The following is a 21,709-nucleotide window of genomic DNA, read 5'->3' as shown; positions in this document are numbered from 1 at the left end:
CTCTAATTTTTGAGATATAGGTAATTCAAGTTGGCATTTCTATTTCTTAGTTTTGGATGCTGATTTTAAAACAGTCAAGAAATTTTTTTATTTCATCTATAGTTTTTGAGGTATTGGTAACACATGTTAGTTAGCACTTTTAAGTACTAAAGCGGAAACTCGAGCTGATGGTCAATTTTAGACGTCAGATTGTAAATCTACACTCCAACAGTATATCGAATCAACTATTAAGTTTGCGACCACTGATAAAAGTGAAATTTTGTAAACCTGTGTAATTTACGTAAGAATTCGTCACAAAACAAAAATTTTTTTTTGTTGTTAACATTTTAAGCCTTTTTTTTAGTATCTGAATCCTTGATTATCAACACTATTTTAAAATACGTTTCCCATAAATTAAAATGTTCTAAGAAAAAAAGTTTGAATAACACTCGTACGAAAACGCTTAAAGCTTTCCAACTTTAAGCTTGTGTTTTTGCCCTTGTATTATTAATAATTATAACAAACCTGACTAGTTGCATTTTTCTTTGTGTTTTTTTCTTTTCACATTTTCTATTGAACCAACAAGAATGGCCTATAATTGCTTATTACTATTTTTCAACTATTGATGAAAACTATGATGAAACTTTTCTTCACGTTTATCGATTCTTGGTAAAATTTTCGGTAATAAAATTTGAGTGAGAGGCAAAACAATGAATTTTTGGAAATGTCGCACATTTCAGACTTTTATTTATAAGAAACATTCTCCAATGATTTCTTGGTAGTTCTAAACTTTTTATATTTTCATCAACTGAAATTGTTTTTATATGTTACCATTTGAATCGTATCTGTATGCAGAAAAAACAAATGGAATAAAGTAGCGTAAATGCAATAACGAAATACAAGAAATACTGAATTTTAAGAAATTAGCAGAATTATTAAAAAAAATCTATACGTGATTTCAAAACGCCGGAAGCGGACAAAAATTCAAGACGTTTAGATCTTCATATTTATACGAATTTTATTGAAATGAGAATTTCAGTACAGACCAGTCATAGCCAATAATTTCATTCATGAATTTTTGGGGTCAGTCTGGGAAAAGCGGTTTTAAATTTAATTTAGGAATAAACTACAAGCAATTTTGATTAATTTATTTTTAGTCTGCATTGTCATTCATCAAATTTAAACATTTAATTGATTTCAATTAAATGTTTAGTAAACTAGTCATTACTTTATTTATAACTAATCAGCAGTCATATTTATTTTAGTAGTAGATACTTGGAATAACGAAAATAGGTTTTGTATTTTATCTAATTTCGCTTTTTTTTTTTCGTAAATAAATACGACTTTTACAAATTAAATTATTTACGTAGTAAGTAAGAAAAACTAAAACTAATGTTGCAATGCTTATTTTTGTACGTTTTTCTTCCAGTTCATGATGGTGGGTTAGAGGAGAACGTAGGCGACAGTGGCGAGGAATCCGAAGACGAGTGGAACTACATCAAAGGAGAGGAAGCCAACAAAGAGAACATCAGTCCGTCGCAACCGGACTGTGAGGTAATCAATCCCCCCATTCCCACCCCTCGATTTTTCAATTTTTATTGTAAAGGTTGCGCAAATCCTGGAAGACCCAGACAACATGTCTCAACTGAACCCGAACGCGGCCGAATTCGTGCCCGTCTCTCCAACACGAAGCATTCCTTCGCCCGCGTGCAGAGCCCTGATAAACGATCCCGTCATCGCCCAATCGCCGAAAAGACCGAGCGAAATTGATATCAGCCTGCCCAATCCGCAAGAGTTCGAAAACGAAGTTAAATCTCGTCCGAGCGACTTCGATTCGTTCAGTAACGGTCACGATCATGAAGACGTAAGTGTTTGTGCTCTTGGTTTTTATTTGGTGTCGTTAAACTTTGCCGATAAGATAAGTTTTGTTGTTTTAGGAACAGCAGAAGCCGTCTCCGCAGGATTTAATCGACAATATTCTAAACGGGAAAAACATAGACGAAATACCAGAGTTTCAACCGGGGAACACTCCGACCAAAATGGCAAGTGCGCTAGGCGATGAGTTTCATTTTGGGCCGAATGCTGCGCCCTTCACCCCCAAGACGATGGACCAGTCGGAGGCGGGGCTGTCCACCAAGGCTGTCTTCGGGGACGAATCTAACCTGGATACGAGTATGGACGTCTCGCAGGATAATACCGATTTTGTCAAGAAGGAGGAGGATCCAATGTCGATGTCGTTTTATCAGGATAAAACTAGCACCGATTCGGATCCGTTCGACTTGAACAAGGTCCAGCTCCTTCCAGAGAATTTGGATGAGTTTTTGAACAAATCCGAGGAGACTGTTGCTAATAACGTAGTCTTGAATAACGATGAAAGGATTCAAACTACAGATCTTGATAATGAGAAAGAGTTGGCTTCGCCGGTGTCAAATGACGATGATTCGAGCGGTGTTTGCGAGTTGTCTAAATCTCCCCAACCTCAAACCGATGATTTGATCGAGTGTTGCTTTGCCAAAGAGACTCTTCCAGATGTGTGTTTGCAACCGGAGTCCAAACCACTAGAAACTCAATCCCCGGAACCTCCCGTACTATCACCTCAACCTCAAACTATGTCTCCTTCACCCCAGTCAGTGTCTCCTCAACCTCCAGTTTTGTCCCCCGAACCGGAATTTCTTCCGAAGAGTCCGGAACCGGAACAATTGATTGATATCATGTCTGCAACCGTTGAAGAAGAAGAGCGGAAGGAAGTTTCAGTCGAATCACCCCTGGAAGACATCACGTCATCGGTTAAGGATATTTCGTCACCGGTCCCTGAACCGATCGAGTTGAACTTTGCCCAAGAAGTCAACAGCGCCGTTCAAGAGATCGTACCACCAGTCGAGGTGTCGTCACCAATTAGAGACCAGCCTTTGATACCCGACATCGCACTATCCACACCTAAATCAATGACAGATACCGAATCCGTGGCCACAGCTGACGTTAACTCGTTCCTCGAACGATCAGACATAGTCGATATCACGTCACCATTGCAGAGTCCCACCGGTGATCACACTTTCGTGTCGCAAGACACCACCACCTGTGCTTACCCGCAACCAACCGAAATTAAGACTGAAACAATCACTCCCGAATTTGCCCAATCGGAGGTTATTTCACCCACTGAATCGAAAGAATCGCCCCAGGAAACCGTCAAAGAACCGGAAGTCGTAACTCCAGCCGCGGAAAAGAAACCCAAAGCGAAAACACCAACGGCTGCCAAAAAACCCACACCTGCTAAACCTTCAACTGCAGCATCACCAGCGAAAGCCAAACCAACAACAACTCCGAAAACGAGAGCCGCAGCTCCGAAACCATCAACCGGGGCTGTGCCCAAGCAAACGCTCCCGAAAACAGCAGCCCCTAAACCACGACTTACAGCAACGAAAACTAATCCCACGGAGAAGAAACCGCTAACTAACGGCGATGTTAAACCACCAGTTAAGGCGAGTTTAACTGCGCGCAAATCAACCGATTCGCCTAAACCGGCGCTTAATAAAGCGAGTCCAAGGCCGGCAACAGCGCCCTCTACTAGGACTAGTACTACTACTACAACTAGGATGGGTGTAACAGCGCCTAAACCCAGGCCTAATACTTTGGTTAAGAGTAGTACGGCGACGAAGACGACGGTTTCGACGACTGCTTCAAAGGTGGTGATTTGATGATGGTTGGTGTGTGTGTGTGTTTATTGTGATTTTTTTATAGTTGAGTACGGCGAAAACAGCATCGTCGCCGAAAACTGCTACAGCGCCAAAACCAAGGCCGACTACAGCTCCGGCCAAACCTAGGGTGCCTCTTAGTAAAACTGTGACGAAAACGGCCGATAAAGAAAAGGAAAGTAAAGATAGTGCGAATAAATTGACAGCTTCGCGTACTGTTACGAGGACTGCATCGGGGAGGACTACGACCGGGACGGTGCGGAAAACCGAGTCGAAGGTAACGGAATGCACACAATGTTATTTTATACGTGATTTTATTTTTTTGCGGTGGTATATGTTTTTATTTTCAACCACTAATGTAATCTGCCAGTAATATAACTATGTCTCTTTCAACTAACTGATGGTAATATTTAAATTTCAACTTATTTCATCGTCTGTGACCGTTCGTAAAGTCAAAATTATTTTTTTGTTACGACAAGACGGACTTTTCAAAATTTTAATTTAGTCTGATATTTGACAAAAAATAATGTGATTATAAATAAAACATTATAAAATATGCTTCTTACTAACACTGGTGGTAATACGTTGTTACATCCTAGTCGAACTGTGTTGTATTCTCGAGATAATCAATAACGACAATCACATTTTCTACCTTGATTGTAATATTATACTACATGAACATTACATAGTATTAGTCTATTAAAAGACCTGCTCTTAAATTTATATAAATTGGAAACCCATACACTTGAAGCTCTTCACGGATGCCGACGGTTCTATTATTTCTTTTCCAATTTTTTGCGAGAAAACTCAAAAAAACACATTTAAAAAGGAAATAATTAAAATATAATATTACATAATTGAAAAAATTAGATTTTGTAAAAAATCTAGTACTAAACAGTTTTAGAAATAAGATTCAATATTTTATAACTATTCAAAGACAAAGTCTTTTTTTGAAACTGTTTTGAGGTTTTTAAGAAGTATTAAAGCGCCTTTGGAGGAAGTTAATGTAACCAACATCTTCTTATCACTCTCCTGTAACCACTACCCTTCTACTGCATCATTTTCGCTCTCTGCTCATTTACTTCTTTTTCATAAAATAAATTATAAATTTAAAATAAATTATAATCATAGTTTTCAAGTTTGTCCTTTTCTTAGCAGTTTTTTCTGTGTGTGTTTCGCTTAAAAAATCATCTTCTACATGTTATTTCATATCAATATTTTGAACTTAAAATTTCATAAAATCTGCTTTCGCAAGAGAGTTTTGAATTGAGCCAACCTTATTCCATACCAGTTCAACAAAATAAAAGAGCCTTCAGAAGAACATTTTTATAGATTTAGAAAGACTAAACAAAAAAGCAACAATTAATAAATACAATTTTTAAGAATAAAAATTGAAGAATAAGTAGCCAAAAAATGTAAATGTCCTAGAGTATGAGTAGAGTATTAATTTAAAAATTTATTAACCAATAGAGTATTTCCAATAATTTACAAAAAGAAGAGTGAAATTAATCGTCACAGAAATAGTTGAAAGAAAAGAGAATCTTAATTTTCAAACAGAAATATAGAAAATGCAGTCTGATATGCATTTTTTAGTAAATTTCACTTTTTATTAAAAATATATGATCACATTTTCCTAATGTTTTTTGAATGTACTAATGCAGTAGCCAGTTTACAAAAATCGTAAAATTTCAAGGAAATTTAAAAAACTACAGTGAAACTTGGTTATAACGAACACTCAAGGGACTTAAGAATTTGCTTGTTATAACCGAACGTCGTCTTTATGGAGTATTGTGCAAGTTAAAGCAATTGTAAAGGCTGGGATTGGTGCTAAGTATTAATGTAATTTAATAAGAAAGATACATTTACACATACTTATGAATATCTAGCCGCGAAAGCTTACGTTCTTACATTTTATTTTCCTGAACATCACATAACACACATTAATCCTATGTTTAGTTCAGTTCAGTTTAAAAAAATCATATCTCCATTGCAAAAAGTTCTATAGAAACGCCAATGTTCAGAAAAATCTTTACTGTGTACCTATGTTTAATAGTTTTCTAACAATTTTTAATTTTGTCATCAAATTTAAAAGTTTCTGATTACTTCGTCTGTTCATGTGCTGTTGGAATCTTGCTACAATTTGAAAATAATTATTGTTTCCCAGAACATAACGAAAGTGCACGTGTCTTCGTTATAACCCAGTCATAAACTGATTTTTTGTCTAAATATTGAACGTTAACAGCATGTTTTGTTGTAAGTTCGTTACAACTAAACAAATTTGTTACTGTAATATAAGGCTTTCTGTTGATTATATCTGAGCATTTGCTATAAGCCGGGTTCGTTATATTCGAGTCCCACTGTACTTGCAAATTTTTTACATTATTTTGATTCAGAAGTTCTGGAAATGTAAAACCAAATATTTCAGTAATCTAATTGTTTGGTATAAAAATTATACCATTAAAAAAATAAGCACATTATAGCCCATTTAAGGGTGTGGAACATGACTTATTCCCACTTAATCCCATTACAAGAAATACTTTATGACGGAAATCAGTAAAGTGTATTCTGTCGCTTCTATATACATTGACCTAACTGAGAAAAAATTAACATTTAGGAAATAATTTTGCTGTGTAAATAGTGTTTTTTATTAAAACCATAAAACAACCATTTTTATAAATTGTATATAATTGTAGAAAATAAAATAAATTGTAATGTTAAAATGTACGTGTAATATTAAAAAAACAATTATGCATTATTTAATTTTGTATCGAAGAAAAACTCGTTAACACCGTATAACGGGATTCTTCATTGGCATCATTGCCCAAATAATTACAGACATAACAAACAAAAAAGTTGATAATTTGCTTTGGTTTTATTTCTTTTTATCTCGTTATTTAGTGGTGCGTTCCCGTTTCTCTAAAAATAAGTCATAGTATGTCTGCATAAAATTCCATGCTTTTAGCTGAAACACAGAGCCGGTTCTATACGTAATAGGAACCCTGTAAGTATATGGTTTTCTTGTTGCGATAATTTTTCCATAAAACCAAGTCTACTTTTTTAACCTTTAATCTGCAATTTTAAGCAATTTTCAAGACTACGCTAGAAGAAATTTTGTTTTCTTGGCTTTTTTAAACGAAAAATGTGGAGCAAATACGAGCTTTCACCCTTTTCCGAGGCCAGATTTATATCAAATTGTTTTTGTTTTTATTTTTTCCAGTTGTTGAGGGTTTTCTTTGGCAGTTTTACAGTTTCTCTTTCTCACATTTTTAGTCTTTTAGTTTCTCAGCTACTTGAAATATTACTTTCTACGTCTATCATAGATCTTTTGAGTACTACATTTTTATCTTCTTTCTGATAAAATATAAATTTTGTCTATCTTTTGCATTTACCAGAAAAGAATTTTCTTAACTTTATTTTTCACACTTCAATGAGTGGACGTTTGAAATTGTTAAGGATCCAAAAAAAAATGAGTGACCGGTCCTGTAACAACAAAAATTATAGTGAATGTTACGGTATTTGTCTATTACAGATTAGTTTTTAGTTATGTACTAAATAGTTGGTTCACATTCCAAGAAGTGGCCTAGAAGGTGTTTTGAGCGGATGAATATTTTTAGGAGAACGCGAGAAATGCGCCTAGTTTTTGTGGTAATTGTGGTTTTGTAATTTCAGACGACCGGAACAGCAACTCGAACGACCGTAACGAAAACGACCACATCCAGCACGACGCGACCTGGCGCCGCCGCCGCCGCTGGCAAGAAACCCCTTGAAATTACCCGCACCGTGAACAAGACTAAGACAACCAAAATCGAGAAGCCCGTTCAGAACGGCGTAACAACTACAGTAACCGAACAGATAACACTAGTAAATAACGCCGTAAACGATAGTGAGTCGCAATTAATCAAAGATAATTCGCCCATTGATAATAAATTAATTGTTGACACTAACGCTGCAGACTGAACGATTTCTTACTAACGATTTCTATTACCTACTTAGCATTATACATCTAATATGAATAACTGTTACTTTACAATAAATTTTATAACTTACGCCCATATTAAAAACTGAATGTATAGAGCTGTGGTAATTTAGTATTGAGTTTCTATGTGGTGTGGATATAAAGAAAGACTTCCATATGTAAGATTATTAATAATTTATAATGACCTATTTGAAACAAGAAAAAAAACATTAAAACGGTTGACTTTGTATACGCGTCAATCGAGAAAATTTTGTATGTATTTATTTCTAAGTTCGCTTTTTATTGCTTAGGTGTGTCGCCGTGATTGCAAATGCACTTTTTTGTAAATATATTTAAAAAGTTAATAGTATGGTAAAATTTTATAATCAGGTGCTTTTAGGTCTAGTTGAGGCCGTTTCGATAATGACCAGGCGCCATTCATCGAACTCTGCCTTCTCTAAATTAAATTTGTTGATTGATACTTAGCGACTTCTATTAATTAGCATAATACTGCTTTTAATACGGTCTTTACATGTAATTTTTTATTCAACCACGTAATTTTAGTAACGGACTACTTATTTTTACTTTCATAATTTTTGTTTTAATATTGAAATTTTATCATCGTTTTCTTTATTTTTCTTGTATTATTATTTATTGTGTACTTGTATTATGAGCACAAATTAAAAAAAAACTAAACACCCGACTTTCATTACCCAAATCCCTCACCCCAGAAATAAAAAAACTGTGACACAAGCTGAGTTAGTGTTTTTAGTTGCACTTGAAAAAATTTTAGATCACACTACAGTTGACTCTTCCGGTATGTACTCTAAAAAGCACCAAAGTTGAATTTTTTATAATGAATTAAACGTGTTCGAAATTTAGTCAAAATGCTACGGCACGCCACTGAGATAAAATTGTGGAAACAAACAAAGTGAGTTTCGACAAAAAAATCTTTGCAAAAAAGACGATTTGTCATTGAAATATCTACCCTTTTTTATCGCTGCTTACTAATTGATAAAGTCAGTGTGTCTTTGCGGGGTTGTGTCTAAACTTGGTACCGTGCCTTGTGCCGTAAAAATCTTCCGATATCTACCAGATAAAAATAATACGAGTGTTCTTACCGCAAGATTTGTTTCGACGTGTAACTTGGTGCAGTGCTTGGTGCAAAAATGTGGGCAAATACCGAATTTCTCGAATTGCGCAATAGTCACACCTTTTTTAATGTAAGGTAAGTCAGGAGTTACTCCTATCTCAAGTTTGTTTTCATTTTTTGTGAGTACTGACATTTCTTCGTACCTTTGAGCTGATGATTGCCCACGTGCCATGGGCGTCGAAATTGGGATACCTGAAGGGGATTTTGCACTTGCAAAGACAACTAACATGCAAAAAATTAGGAAACATGCTATCAGTGTGCTCACGATTAAATATGCGTAGTGAATTCAATTTCTATACAGGATGTATTAGAAATACATGTGTTCATTTTACCTTATAATAAAACACATCATCAAATACAACTTTTCTATACATGGTGTTAGGGAATGGCTTAGGAATATTCCGTATGCGAATTTGTCGTGATCAGACGAGTTAAAAACCTTTATATCATTTTTACAAAAAGTGCGTACTTTCTGCAGAAATTTTTATTAACTCACCTGTTGAGAGCTACTGTGTGGCTTATGGAAGTTTATTAGCAGTTAATTTTTTTTATTAAACAAAATGGAGATTGTGGTGCATGGGCGTTTTGAGAATTGTGGCAACCATGCTCATTTGTGTGGGAGGTTCAAATTCCGGTCTTCGCAAAATTTTTTTGCTTTTTTTTGTAAAATTTAATAACAAAACCCAAATTGAAATGAAAAAAAAATATGTTATTTGTTGAGCTCTGCTACCTGTTAAAATTAACACACTTATTTTTAATACACCCTGAATAACTTACAAAATAACAGTTTTTTATATTGCGCCCCCTTTGGGGTGAAATTTCTAAAAAGCTTAAAACATGCGGGTCTTACCTTTAACTAAATGTTTAAATACTAATTTTGATCAACACCTATATTAAAAAAAATACAGATTTTTATACAAATTTTAACACCCTTTCCTTAGGGTAGAATTCTAAAAAAAAACTGAAACACGTGTTTCTTCTTTTTACAAATTTTTATGGTATATCTTTAAAAAGACGGATATTCATACTTAATATAAAAATACAATTAGAACAACAATTACAATATAATTAGTTACACATTAAACGATTCCTTTGGGTAATTATAATTGAACATTACTTGAGTAATCAATCTGTTACAAAGCAATTGAATTGCAAATTATACATGGTTAATTGTAATTACTAATTAAGAATCATCACTCATACGTGGACATAAAAACTGGGATACATTCATTAAACAATTAGTTATACTACTAAACAAGTTCAAATGACAAAAAAATAAATGTAGATCCGGTAAATTTGGCTTTTTTACAAATAAAATTATAAAATTTAAGACACTGTTAAGTGTTGTGTAATGAATGACCGTTGTGTCAAGTTATAATTATAACACAACGGTCATTCATTACTTATAACAATTGTTTATCGCATTACAAAAGACATTACTTAAGACACAATTGCTCTCTATTGTTAAAAGGGTTTGAAGGGCTATCTTTAGGTTGTTGAGAATTTAGTGCTAATTCAAAAGTTATAATGTCACTAATAAAAAATAAAGTGATAGAGCAATACGGTTTGTTCCAGTAAATTCTGCAACTCATTTTACGTATTACACCAGCTTTTTATGTGATTTAAAATAGTGAACTTTTTTACCTTTACAAAAATGAAAAAAATAGTTTGTTATACAAGTAAAGAAAAGTTGTTCATTGTCTGAAATTTTTGTTAAATTTTTCCACCGATAGAATTAAAAAAATCACCAAATGGCTACTTTATTCTATAAAGTAAGATAAAATATAACTAAGTTAAATAATATACCATAGTAACCACTTGTAGAATAAAGATGTACTACTTCTACTCGTATCTATGGAATAATACCTATAAGTAAAAATATTTTTTTGTTGGTAAACACTATTTGAAAACACGCTTCTCATAGCAACGTGTTTTAAATTAAAATGTTTCAAAAAAAAATTGAATTTAAGTTCTCGGATGTCTAGGCATGCAACTCGCATACGCTCGATGCATAACGACAGTTTTATGAACTTCTCTATACCTTTACAACTCTTTCCAGTTGTTCACTAGTAGTGACTTTATATGAAACCGTAATTTTTAAATTTCTTATACAACCCACATAACGCACGTGCACAGATTAAGAAATTTTTGGTCACTTTAAAGACGATTTCAATTATAATAAATAATGATTAATGCATGATTCTAGAAATATATATGATATTACTTTTGTGAACTATCCTAGGTCAATTAACGGACGATTTTTAAAGAACGTAACTATTTCGAGATCTTTTTTTAATGAACATTACTTTTGAAGTTTGAAATTCTATAAATGAAAGTTTGACTATCAAATTAAATTGGCAAAATTTTGTACACAATAAATAAATAAACTAACAGAAAACTTAAAACCTCAGTAGTGTTGCTAATGCTTATGCAACCAGTAAAACCGAGTGGTACACTTGGGTGCGTATAACCGTCTTCATTTAAATAAAATTAATTTGTATTACAAACATAATTTTTAATTTTAACGAACCGAACTGTTGTTTATTGAGCAATAAATCAATAACCGAACAAATCATGACCAGTTATAACAATCGTTATTAAAATCATTGCTCAGAGGCAGTCATGCACACAACCACTTAAAAATGTGCTCCAAAATAACTGTTCGCCTATTATTATCCAACCAACATTTTTCAAATGCAATAAAACTTTAACGGTGTGTGCACTTAACAACGTTAAAATCGCTAATTATGCGAGACTCGAGCCTAGAAGGATCAACAAATGTTTTTTTCCTCTAACATATCTTACCAAAAGGATACACGCTCTGCCGCGTCCCCTTCCACGAAATAATCGCATTTTGTATCGTAATCTACATTTTCCATTAAACACGCGACATGCCTTATGCCTCCTAATTCTGACAAAAAAAAACGTCAAAATTTGAAAAAATGACTGAAATTAAGCTCCCAGTCTACGCCCCTTTCGAAGTCATAATCCATAACCAGCCCACCGACTGTTGGTTGTCCCTTCTGGGGAAGGTCCTCGATGTCACCCCTCTTGTGCGCGAATACAAGGACAAAAACTGCATCAAGCCGATCCTTGCGTTCGCCGGCAAAGATGTAAGCCACTGGTTTGACGAGAAAACGGGGGAAATTCAGCACTTTATTCACCCCGTGACCGGTGTCCAAGTCCCATATTGCCCCCATGGGCCCCTCCCGCATGTTGCCTGTCAGGTACCATCGACGACCTGGAGGCCCCTTGAAGGGACTCCCTGGTGGTTAGATAGCAAGTAAATGACCGTTTTGTCACAAAAAAACAGCTAAGAAAATGGTTTAGGTACCAAATTGGGGTTTTGACCAAAATGGTGCGTCCGATTAAAATAATAAATTTGTTGTTGGGGCGCGCAGTTGTGATAAATGTCTGTTGCGAGGACGATTTTTTCAGGATTCAGGAGCGGTACTCGTTGTATACTTCAGAGCCTGATAGTTACACTTGGGTGTATTTATTCCTACAGTCTTAAAGGTTTTTTTTTTTTTGGAAAGACAATTTTGTAGTTACATGGACAAATTGATCGAGATGGACAAGACTATGGACGAGAATGGGATCCCCGATGATCGGGAAAAAATGGCCGAGTTGGGAATACCAAAAAGTTTTTTCGTGCCAAGTGTCAGTCTTTATTTCAACGACGATCTCAGACACACTGAAGATCTGACAGATGACGAAGATGAGTTGGATGCGGAAGTTTGTTGTACTTGCAAAAAGGATGATGAGAAATGATTGTAGAAATTTTTTATTGAGTCTATAAATTTATATAGATCGTATAAAGATAATACGTAATTAGTGCGAGTGTGTTATTATTGTTGAGGCATGTGCTGTTTAATTTGCAAATGTTGGCGAACCATAAAAAGTTGGCGAACCAAGCGGAAAACACAATGAACCTTTTGCAAAGTCATTAAAAATGAAACAAATGGACAAATAATTGAGGGGAGACTATCAAATGGTACTGGTACGCCAAATTGGACGTAATGTTAAGTCGAAAACGTGTGGCATTGTGTAAAATTCGAGGAAAAAACCAAATTGCCTTAACAGTGTTACAAAATAATTCTGTTTTACGCTTATGTTCATAATTTATTTGCGCTTTATTCAAAAACAATAGCAACATGACATTTTTTAAAGTTGCAGAACAAACTCCCTCTTCTTTGCATAAATGCGGTGTTAGTCTGAAGTCTGGAGGTAAAGAAGACTTTTGTAAAATCATGCCAATAACGCCGTCAAATTGATAAAAAATAATTATTATTAATAAAAAAGAGGAAAAAAGCAAACTTCAAAAACTATTAACATGTTTCTTTTACTGCACATTTTATTAATAATGTATAGGGTGTTTCAAGTTTTAGTATCAGTCAAAAAATAAATACAAAGTGTTTTTAAATGATTCTCGTCTAGTCGTCTATGAATTTTTCATGTTAAATCAGGAAATGCCGCTTCATAGAACTAATGATAGGCATTTAGGCATTAAAAGAAATTAATTGAATTTCTCAACTGACTAATTTGACACAGAGCGGTACAAATTTTTTTACATGTAAACCAATGTCAAAGTTCCGATTTACACTCAAACTCGTTGAATAAATAATTATTTTTTTAAATATTGCAATCGGTTTTTTTCATAATAAAATTACTTTTATTTTTTTAAATGAGAATTCCGAAAATGAAATAATAAAAACCTTAAGACGTCTTGCACAATTGAAGTTTTAATGTCGTTAAGATCAGATAAATGTTTTATCTTAGTCACCTTTGAGAAAACGGAGGTCGTGTATTCGCTTGTTTCAAAAAAATTATAGTACAGTAAAACCTCTTTTAATGAACACCTCCGAATACCGGACACTTCTTCACAACGGACCTTTTTGTAGGAACGTAACAAAAGCATTATAAAATAATGTAATAAAAATTCTGTACAACGGACTCTCTGTATGGCGGACACGGACAAAAAAATTCCAATTACCATAATATCATATAAATTTGCTTCTTTCAACTGACAGACCGAAAGAGTGGTGGTGCAAAAAACAAACATTTGTTTCAAGAATCTTGTAAAAATGGGTGAAAAATTCTATACCGAAAATCCAGAATTAGATATCGATGACTGTGATTTTTTTTTTAGAAAAACGTGATAACAAGCTTGATGAAGACGATTGTGATAAAGGAAAAACTTGCCTTAGAACCACAGTAAACTCATACTGTCTGAATATTTTAAACCTTTTAAATTATGTGTTATGTAAAAAATGTTATAAAAAACACGTCTCTTAAAAACAGCCAAACAAAATTTAAAGATTGTAAGTAAAAAAATTGTCTTTTTTCTTTTTTTTAATTTTAATTTTATTTTTAAGAGATTTTTAATGTAATATACCTAGCTAAGAATAAAAAGTTTAATAACAATATGTTTATACTGTCACGAATCTTACATGGTCAAAAAATTTGTTGTAAAATACATTTTTGCTGCTGTTTTAAATTTAACCTGACGTTAAAATCTGTGTTTATGTTGAAATTAAAGATTCTCCACTGGTGTCCGTTGTTGAGAGGTTTTATTGTATCATGTCATTACCGTCATTTTTGATAACCTGTCCGATTAGTAGGGGTCATTTTTTAATCGTGACTGCACAGAGGAATAAATAGTAAATACTAGGAGGCTGAAACTTAGCTGGCTTATATAACTGATAAATTTAGTGCAGCGGATTAAAAATCAAAGTGCTTCAAATGTTAGACTGTCTTGATCCCAAATTGTTTTTAATTAATTTGAATTGAGCTAGTTCACAAAAAGAAAAAAAAGACAGAAACAACATGAGCAAAAATATTAAAAATTGGTATATTCAAACATATTCGCAACTTTATAAAAATATGGAAGGATGCATAAATTATAAAAAGTTTTTTAGTAACTACAGTTTTCGAAAACAAGTGCAATACCTTCTAGTACTCTTGCTATTAATAATTTAAATACCTATGCCACTAATAATATTTCTTTGTTTGTCATTTTCTTACTATTATTAAAATACTTTTTATTTCATTGTTCTTAGAACTAGGAACTACTGCATTACCTATAAACAAGAGCAGGAACATTTTATTTTGCAGGTTGTTTTTGACGGAGACTAATAATTAAAAATTAAAACTTTCTAAATAGAAATAGCAGAATCTATTTTTGTGATTTTTTTTAGTTACTTATTGATTACTATTTAAAAATAAAAAATGAAAAACAATAAGAAAACAAAAAACTTTCGTATTTAGAAAACACTCAATTTTTTAAGAAAACAAATAATATAATTTAATTAAAAAACGTTCAGTATCTAAAATAGGTTTTGTTCATACTTAGGTACAGCAGCGGATACGAAATTTTGGACACTTCTGTCATGACGAAATGTCATAGGCATCCAAGATTTCGTGTCTCCCACTGTACATTATTTTTTATGTAGTTATGCATTTTGAAGTTTTGATAGACACTATTTATTTTATATGGGCGCCATGATGCTCCAGTCTTCTGTGAAATTGTTTTCAAGTACTTTCTGTACAGAGAAAGCCATTTGTTTTATAACTGGGACCACTGGACCCTAGTAACAAATTTAGAATCAACAAAATTTATTATTTTGAAAAAGAACAGCCTAAGTCAAAAATTAAATGCAATGGTGAAGGTGCCACTCAAGTTCTTTTTTTTTATATTCCTTGTTCAAACATATTATTTTATAAGAAACTTTTTAATACTTCTTGTGGTAAAAACTGATATCTACTTTAATTATCCTCGTGTTGTGAAACCACCCACTCAAGCTTTGCAGGATTCCGACTATTTTAATTAAGATCTCTAATAATAACTCAATAAATGAAAATTAATTGCTACTATTATTGATAATTACCCTTACAACTATGTTCAAACTATTTAATTATCTAATTGTAAACACAAAAATGAAAGGCAGCAATGCGTGGTACGACAAACACTTCAAATGCAAATTTATACCGTTTTATTAATAATAATTTAAATTATTTCCTAGAGTAACATGTGACAGAATTATCTGTAACACGACTCCATAAACAGCGTGTTCGTGCTTTAACCGTTTCAAAAATAAAAAATCAAAAAATCCAGATTGTTGTAGTGCCAATCAGCAAATTTTCACTTTTCGTGGTGTCCAAGGCGTTTCCAGGTGCAAAAGTGCGTGTTTATTAGCATAAAAATCTTAAAAAAATACGATTAACATCTCGTTCCACTTTACGGTAACTGTTCTCGTTTATTGAGGCTCTCCACTCGGATAATTTCACCTGTGCTCTACCGATTATTATTAAAATTAAGCAACGCTTTTGCCATATGCCAGAATTCGGATCGATTTATCTGAGATTTGCTGAGGACGCCGTGTGTGAACATTTGGAGGGTTCTTCAACAGTAGCACATTTATTTCTGTAAAGGCCAACTGCGAGATAAGAGTTATTTACGGACGTAGAGTCATTTTAAAAATTAGTTGTGATAATGTGAAACGGAGAAAAGTGATATTGTGCTGTGGGATTGTTGATTTTAAGGACTATTTCCTGGTTTTTGATGTAACTGTAAACACAATGGAAATACCGCTGTACTTTAACATTTATAGGTGAGTTTGATAATTTTGACATTCGTGCGAGAAATACTCGAAGCTATGGCTTGTCGCTGATTTACAGTTAAATATTTTGTTTATTAGAAAAGATACATTAACTGGACGTGGCCTGAGTTGTCAATTACTCATTTATGGTGTTGACCCATAACATACGTTGTAAAAATAAAAAGATATAAACTACAGTAACTCGTTATTACAAAGTTGGAGTGAGTCTAATAAGGAAACAAAGATTATACATTTTACCCACCATTAACATAACTATTTAGAAAGTGTACCCAAGAGTTATTAAATGGTTATGAAGACTAATTGAGTCTACGGACACGAGTCGTCACATTGAAAAAAAAATAATACCTACGTTAAAAAAATATTGTTCCGACATGGAAATGAAAGTTATTTATATGAAATAAAAATTGTTCGCCTATTTTATTTTTTATTGAGACCAGTTGTTTACTTCCCAAGGGAGCCAAAACCAGCAAAACTTCATTGATTTGTGCCAACTGTCCGATGCATTCAAAAGTAGAGCCGTTATTTCCTAAACACTGCTGGTCAGCATAGAATAATGTCAAGCAGATATAATCGGACATTATTTTAAAAACCGGAACCCTCTTTTTGACTAGACCAGAATATCAGATGATCTAGACTCTATCTCTTGTCTAGCGAAATACATGGTATCAATATTTTGTGTTTGTATGTTTCCACTTAATTATATTTTTAATTAGTTTCTTATTATCAAGAAGTTAAAACAATGAGTTAAACACTAAACTTATAATATCCTGATCGCGTAATGAATAGCTTGTTCGAGTATTTCCTTTCGTTTTAGTCGCCAATAAAAAGCAGTAAGCCTATGTGGTCCATCTCTGACCAGGATATAAGAATAGTTAAACAAAAAGTTAGGCAAGGTTAAGTGAATTCTTTTTTTTTTTCGATTTTGCCTTTTAAACTTGGTATATTCGTTTCAAAACAACGTAATAGCAAGTGGGGATTCAAAAATTAATTTAGGGGGAGCCCTCCAAAAATTTTTATTATGTTAAAACTTTTAAATAAATTTGTTTAAATTTTTAGCCCAAAAAATTTTTTAACCAATAAATGTTACAATGCAAATTTACATAGATATTTTTTTTAATAAAACACTAATTTTGTGCTTGTTTGGGATATACACTATAGGACAAAAGTAAAGCAACTTTAAAAAAAATCTTATTATATCGAGTGTGTGAAAAGTCGTGGATAGGCTCTCAAGAGTAGCTAGATAAAGCTATATAGAACACTATTTTCGATTAAAAAAATTACAAAACCTTTCATTTGGCTGAAATCAAAAACAAAAAATGGCAACACCGTACAAGTACATTTATTTTTATTCGTTTTAAAAAACATTAACCAAGAGTATCCACTAAATGTTGCCAAATGTTGCTACACTTTTAAACTGGTGTTTTTTACTCATTTTAAAAACCAAAGGAAATGTTTTCCTACAATTCTTTTTGATAAAATTAGATAATAAATCTAGTAAACATTAAAATAAATCATTAAAAACAAAGTTACAAGGTCTGCTTTTTCTACAATTTTACATTAAAGTATGCATTTTTTGCAACTTTTATGAGCTATTCCATCTTAAATAAGGGGTAATGATTTTTTTTATTATTTTTTTAGCGGTGAATAAGGCCACTAGTATCTACTCTCAAGAGCGTATCCGCATCTTTTGACACACCTTTTAGGTCTTTTAATTACCGGCCCAATTGTATTTTCTCTTGTTTTAGTATCATTTGTAAAATAAAAAAAATTGTTAGCATCGGTGATCATTATTTTTAAATTAAAATAAAGAAATATTTTACTTTTTGAAATTGAGCAAAATTATGTGCGACAAAAGTAAACCAACTTTATAAAAATAGATTTTTACTTTACTTTCTTTACGTAACAGTTATTCATTTAACGAGTTTGAGTGTAAATCGGACTTTTTATTTTACGAGTGGAATATTAAACCACGAGTAAAAACGAGTGGTTTATCAATTATCGTCCACGAGGTGAAATAAATAAACCGATTTATACGAAAACAAGTTGAATACGACATTTTACTCTTCGAATTAGACTCAACAAGGCTTAAAATTGCTTTACATCTGTTAAAAATAATATGAGGTTTCATATTAAAGAAATGTCAGACAGTTTTCAAAACGTCTTTATACAGGAGAAAAAACGTAAATTTTGACAATGTCGAGGAATAAAAAAATTTACATTATGAAAGAATTAACTTAATAATTAATGGGATAACTATTATTTGCATTGACAACGATAAAATTTTTAGTGGTATTAATTGAGAGATTTGCTTAAACTTGATTTTATATCAATCAATGATTGCTTCTTAGGGAAGTTCGAGGTACGAATCCGAGTTCGACGAAAAACCTCTTCCCATGTATTCTCGATTGAATTGAAAAAAGTAACAAGTGTTCAATAATTGTCCTGGTCGTGGTTTGCTGTGGTTTTCTCTTTCTAGCATGAACGTAGGTTGCGTGATACGTTCATATGGTTTGCTGTGAACTGTCTAAATGTTGTCTTATTTTTGCATTTAGGAGTTTTTGATAAAAATCACATTGCAAATCATGCAGACGTTCAAGAATTTACTCTGCAAGCTCAGTTTAACGTGTGAATTTTTGGCCTGACACTGACAGCTGTCATCTGTCATTGTTTTGTAATGTTAACCGAGACATACGTTTTTTGTGACAATTGCCACACATAAGCGATCTGACCAGAACAATTATTGAACACTTGTTATTTTTCTTTAAATTTACTTTAACTGAAGACATTTTTTACACTAAATGAAAAAATTGCTTTAATTTTGCCGCGCTAATAAAAGCACTGTTTACATGAATTGTTTTAAACTAATTTATTTGGCATTTAAAATTAATGTTATATCGCCTATAATAGCAGCCTATTATAGGGTTTTGAAATAAATGATTCCTGGATTCCGTGATCACCATTGGGATTTCAAATTCTAAAATATTTAATTTTATACCAAAACTTGCTTTACTTTTGTTCGATAGTGTACATATTGGTTAATCATAATGTTTTACTAGAAGATTTTGCTAAGTTCTTGAAACATTTGGATTTCATTTACAAAAACACACTCTGTTTTTAAGTAATAATTATAAAAAAAACTACAACAGGGAATGTTTACACAGTTTTTTTTAAGTAAGTTTAATTAATAAAAATTAAAACGTAAAACATAAAACGAACTTTTAAACATAAAATACCACTTTTCGAGAATTTTATTATTAATTAATTTATTAATAAATGTTCATTCTAATGTTATTATTTAAATTATTTATTGGAAAAGTAAAATTAAAGTTTTTCCCTGGATCCGCTCATACTGAAATTGGTGCTTTTTCATGAAGAGGTATATTTGATTGCACTTTTGCTTTGATTTTGATTTGACTAGTTTTTGGCTGAAATAATGCTTGATTTTTTTACATTTAAAGTTTTTTGTAATCTGTAAAAGACACTTAAATGTTTATGTTTTTAGAAAGACAATTTAAATGTCTTATTGCTTTGTCTCAGTGTCTCAAGCACTGAAGTAAAGAAGGTTAGGTTAATTTTAGGTACAGTAATAAATATTCGAGAATTCACTGGGTGGGTCTGACATTAGGCACTCTGAACAAGACAGTGCTAATAAAAATATTTTGAAAATTTTGCTCAAAGCCTTTCAATAAAAATACAAACGAGTTTCAATTTTGCAATCAGCACCCCTAAGTCATCATACACCTTTTTTCACCTAAAGGAAAGAAAAAAGTGGAAACTTGTTGAACAGTTGGACAGTGTATATCAAAATAACGGATTTGTCTCAGGTGAAGTCCGACAGGCCGGCACTCATGTCTCCACAGAAAGCTTTATTTGAGATTTATTTTCAGTTTGACTTTTAAGACCCATAACTGTGTCGAAGAGTAAATAGCTCTAGTTATCTTCCTGCTTCCCACCGTTAGATCCGGCGCCAATTTTGCATTTTTCCCCATCTCTGGAGCCTCGCATTCTTATTTGCACCGGCAGCTGCCGATTATTTAAAAGTTTACTACAAATACGGAGCCAGTGCCACGCTCCGACCTTTCTGGATTGTGGGCACCTGGCGAAAAGGAATTCACCTCTACACATGTCGAGGCAGCTGTTGGACGGACATACACTTTCTGGCCACAATTTCGGCCTTCATCCGGTACCTTAAGGTTTCAATCCAGACCTTCGACTTTATCATCACACAAAAATCAAAACCAGACGGGGAATTTCGCGAATGCCCCAGACTGTATTTTAATTCGAAACAAATGTGAAATATCACACACGTGTGGTTTGGAGGGTAATACATGTGGTCACGCGACCGCCAGCTGCTCCTCTTAGATGTTTCCGCCCTCACGTCTTCTGCACAGAGTGTTGCTGACCGAAAGGGTGACAGGTGTGGCAACCAAGTATTTTGTAACTGAACGCACTGTATGCTAATCCGGAAATGGGAAACTAATTAAACGCTCGTAACTGAGTTTAAAGCTTCACAAATTATAAATAAAACATTTTTTTAAGAGTGTTTGTGAAAAAATTACGTAATGCGAGCTATTTAGTGAATGGTTTAATTAAATCAAGACTTAAAGAGCTAATTCATACACTTTCCATTACGCGATTGCACCTTGTTCCAGTTAAAAATGTGGACGAATAATAGATGTTGGTTAATACACTTGGGAGAAGTTGCATGTGACGCCTGTAATGGGTTTGGGATGTAATGCTGTAACGAGAAGTAATGAAAAACGGTTTGAAATGTAGCATGAAAGGGGAACAGTCAGATCACATTTCACCATATTGAGAAAATTATTGAATATTATGTGTCAGGATCTGTTTAGTGGTTAATTAAAGCAGACGTAATTAATATTATAAGATCCAATGTTACAGATTTGTCGGAAGATACAGGTGAACATGGACACAACTTAGACTTAAATTACTTTTGCCCTCTTGCCACTAAGACATTGGTAAAAATCATTTTTACATGAGAACGTCTGAACAGGAGCTTTAAGAAATTTTTAAGAAAAGTTAGAAACAAAGTAGTTTCTTTATTAATAATAATTAATACTATAATAATAATTACTGTTAATAATAATTAATACAATATTGTTCCTAAATTGAATCATTACCTCACAGGTCAGTTCATACCTCATTGTAAATATTTCTAACCGAGTTTAAATGGGTTAAAAATGAGAAGAAATTAAATGCACAGTATTTGATTTAAACGACAAGTATTTTTTCATTAAAAATCCACAGTAAAAATAATAAATGCACAGTAAAATAATACATGCATAGTAAA

At 32.9% G+C, this 21,709-nt stretch overlaps 3 protein-coding genes across 5 annotated transcripts in view; all 3 read left to right on the top strand.

The window, feature by feature from the left end:
* LOC656210 (205 kDa microtubule-associated protein) overlaps positions 1-8,322 on the top strand; it is an 82,002-nt gene extending 73,680 nt beyond the window's left edge. Inside the window, exons 9-13 of the mRNA XM_008197781.3 lie at positions 1,409-1,533; positions 1,586-1,843; positions 1,917-3,662; positions 3,718-3,948; positions 7,341-8,322. Of these exons, the coding sequence (XP_008196003.2) occupies positions 1,409-1,533; positions 1,586-1,843; positions 1,917-3,662; positions 3,718-3,948; positions 7,341-7,628 (2,648 nt within the window). The 3' untranslated portion in view covers positions 7,629-8,322. The remainder of the gene's footprint in view (positions 1-1,408; positions 1,534-1,585; positions 1,844-1,916; positions 3,663-3,717; positions 3,949-7,340) is intronic.
* A 248-nt stretch (positions 8,323-8,570) lies between these two features.
* The window catches only part of Traf4 (TNF-receptor-associated factor 4), a 62,688-nt gene continuing 49,549 nt past the window's right edge, over positions 8,571-21,709 (top strand). Inside the window, exon 1 of one of the 3 annotated variants that reach the window (XM_064354754.1) lies at positions 8,571-8,849. In XM_064354754.1, coding sequence (XP_064210824.1) covers positions 8,796-8,849 — 54 coding nt within the window. In that variant the 5' untranslated portion in view covers positions 8,571-8,795. Of the gene's footprint in view, positions 8,855-15,916; positions 16,390-21,709 lie in introns of those variants that run through there. The other 2 variants (XM_008197722.3, XM_008197731.3) reach the window with 2 other exon arrangements.
* Positions 11,646-12,616, top strand: LOC656038 (uncharacterized protein). The gene is made up of 3 exons (XM_008197787.3): positions 11,646-12,062; positions 12,110-12,271; positions 12,328-12,616. The coding sequence occupies exons 1-3, from the start codon at positions 11,722-11,724 to the stop codon at positions 12,548-12,550; spliced, it is 726 nt and encodes a 241-aa protein (XP_008196009.2). The 5' UTR covers positions 11,646-11,721; the 3' UTR covers positions 12,551-12,616.

The sequence above is a fragment of the Tribolium castaneum genome, chromosome 2 (genome assembly GCF_031307605.1).
Source record: "Tribolium castaneum strain GA2 chromosome 2, icTriCast1.1, whole genome shotgun sequence".
In the NCBI taxonomy this organism is placed as follows: Eukaryota; Metazoa; Arthropoda; class Insecta; order Coleoptera; family Tenebrionidae; genus Tribolium; species Tribolium castaneum.
The sequence above is the reverse complement of the archived record's forward strand: the minus strand, read 5'-3'. Positions and strand labels throughout refer to the sequence as shown.